The sequence below is a fragment of the Stegastes partitus genome, unplaced genomic scaffold (assembly GCF_000690725.1).
Source record: "Stegastes partitus isolate 25-593 unplaced genomic scaffold, Stegastes_partitus-1.0.2 Scaffold74, whole genome shotgun sequence".
In the NCBI taxonomy this organism is placed as follows: Eukaryota; Metazoa; Chordata; class Actinopteri; family Pomacentridae; genus Stegastes; species Stegastes partitus.
This window is the reverse complement of record NW_007577805.1, coordinates 903,593-905,166: the sequence shown is the minus strand read 5'-3', so window position 1 is coordinate 905,166 and position 1,574 is coordinate 903,593. Positions and strand designations below refer to the sequence as shown.

Genomic DNA, 1,574 nt, shown 5'->3' with positions numbered 1-1,574 from the left:
ACTTTACCAGAAACAGCACTGCAGGTAAAGGTGTGCGTCTCCGGATATGAATCATGGCGAAGATGCGTGGCCAGTGGCCCTCCCTGGCTCCCACAAACAGCATCCTGGGCGCCCCGAAGAAGCCTCCGTTGAGCGCGCCGAGGCAAGATAAGGCCACCAGAATAGGAACCACAGAAGCCAATCCCCGAAGAGCTCGGTTGGCGAACGTCTGCAACGACACAGACACCACGTCAGACCGACGCTGCGCTACCACGGCCCCTCTGATTTAGTTTTTTCCTTTAGAATGCAGTATGGAGTGTAACGTCACTGACGAAAGCCACAGCGTCAGACAGCAGCAGCTCAGCGGGAGTCATCATGGTGTAGTAGGCCACATTAACAAGCACATACAAGATTGTCACTGTCACCATGGAGAAGATTATTGCCAGCGGGATGGTTCTGACAAGACAGGATACACATAAAGAGATATAAAAGCATTTTGAAGGCAGCTTGGGTTTCAAAATCGATTGACTTTGGAGCCGATGTGAGGCGCAATATACCTATTTGGGTTTATGACCTCTTCTGTGACAAAGTTCAGATAAAACCTGGAGGAAAGAGGAAAAGCTGGGACACAGGAATACAGTTCTGATGGCTGTGTGTTTAATTCATCGCTTGTCTTGCTGTTTGTAGCATTTTTTGTTAATGTACTGCACAAATATGTGTGAAAGAGTACAGTATGCTTGCTTACCATCCTCCGTAGGCATACAGGCCATTATAGAAGGCCAGTGGCAACTTGTCCAGTGTTATTAAATCAACCTCGAAACCGTTCTGGAAATTTTCTGTCTTCCCTGCCAAGAAGAAAATACGAAAAAACAGGGAGAAGCTGAGCTGAGCGCACCCTGGCCGGACCTTAACAGCTTGAAATCCACCTGTCTTTTCAGCTGTGACAGTCACGTCTTCCCACCTTTGGCCAGCGCGATGGCACCGGGGATGATGATGAGGATCAGAGCAAATATCTTGATGAAAGTCAAGGTGACCTGAGTGCGAGAGGCCGAGGTCACGCTCCAGCAGTTCACCGCCACCACGAACGCTACAAGAAGACAAGTGTGATGTGAAAGAAATATCTCTGCATCTGGTTTTACGTACAGAGTAGTAAAAAAAAAGAAGGGAAACATAAAACCACTCACTCAATCCAAGGACACTGACAAGTCTGATTAGCGCCGTGGGAGCAGCACAAGGTGCGAAGAACGGCTCCACCACGTAACGACCGAAAGCCAGGGACACATAAGAAGCCACGGCAGGCCTGGGGATGGAAAGTACATTTGGTGGAGATTTTTATACCTCTGGAGTGCCTCACAAAAACCTTTACTGCAACAAATAAATCCATAAAATAACATCAAAAAGTACTGGAAGGTGCTTTCCTGGAACTTGTAATTTAAAAAAGGGGAAAAAAGGAAACTTTCTGTTGATGGAAAGTGTGTTCACAAAATTTAAAATAAATAAATGGACATTTTTCTGGTGTTTAATGGTAAATCCACTTTTAAAACACTGACATTTGCTATTTGATCTGATGAAATAACAAATAGAATATATATATA

At 45.5% G+C, this 1,574-nt stretch overlaps 1 protein-coding gene across 1 annotated transcript in view; it reads right to left on the bottom strand.

Annotated features, from left to right (window-relative positions):
• LOC103353494 (cystine/glutamate transporter) overlaps positions 1 to 1,574 on the bottom strand; it is a 32,941-nt gene that overhangs the window by 9,984 nt on the left and 21,383 nt on the right. Inside the window, exons 3-8 of the mRNA XM_008276498.1 lie at positions 1,164 to 1,279; positions 941 to 1,066; positions 725 to 824; positions 537 to 581; positions 312 to 435; positions 8 to 208 (exon numbers count right to left, since the gene is read on the bottom strand). Of these exons, the coding sequence (XP_008274720.1) occupies positions 8 to 208; positions 312 to 435; positions 537 to 581; positions 725 to 824; positions 941 to 1,066; positions 1,164 to 1,279 (712 nt within the window). The remainder of the gene's footprint in view (positions 1 to 7; positions 209 to 311; positions 436 to 536; positions 582 to 724; positions 825 to 940; positions 1,067 to 1,163; positions 1,280 to 1,574) is intronic.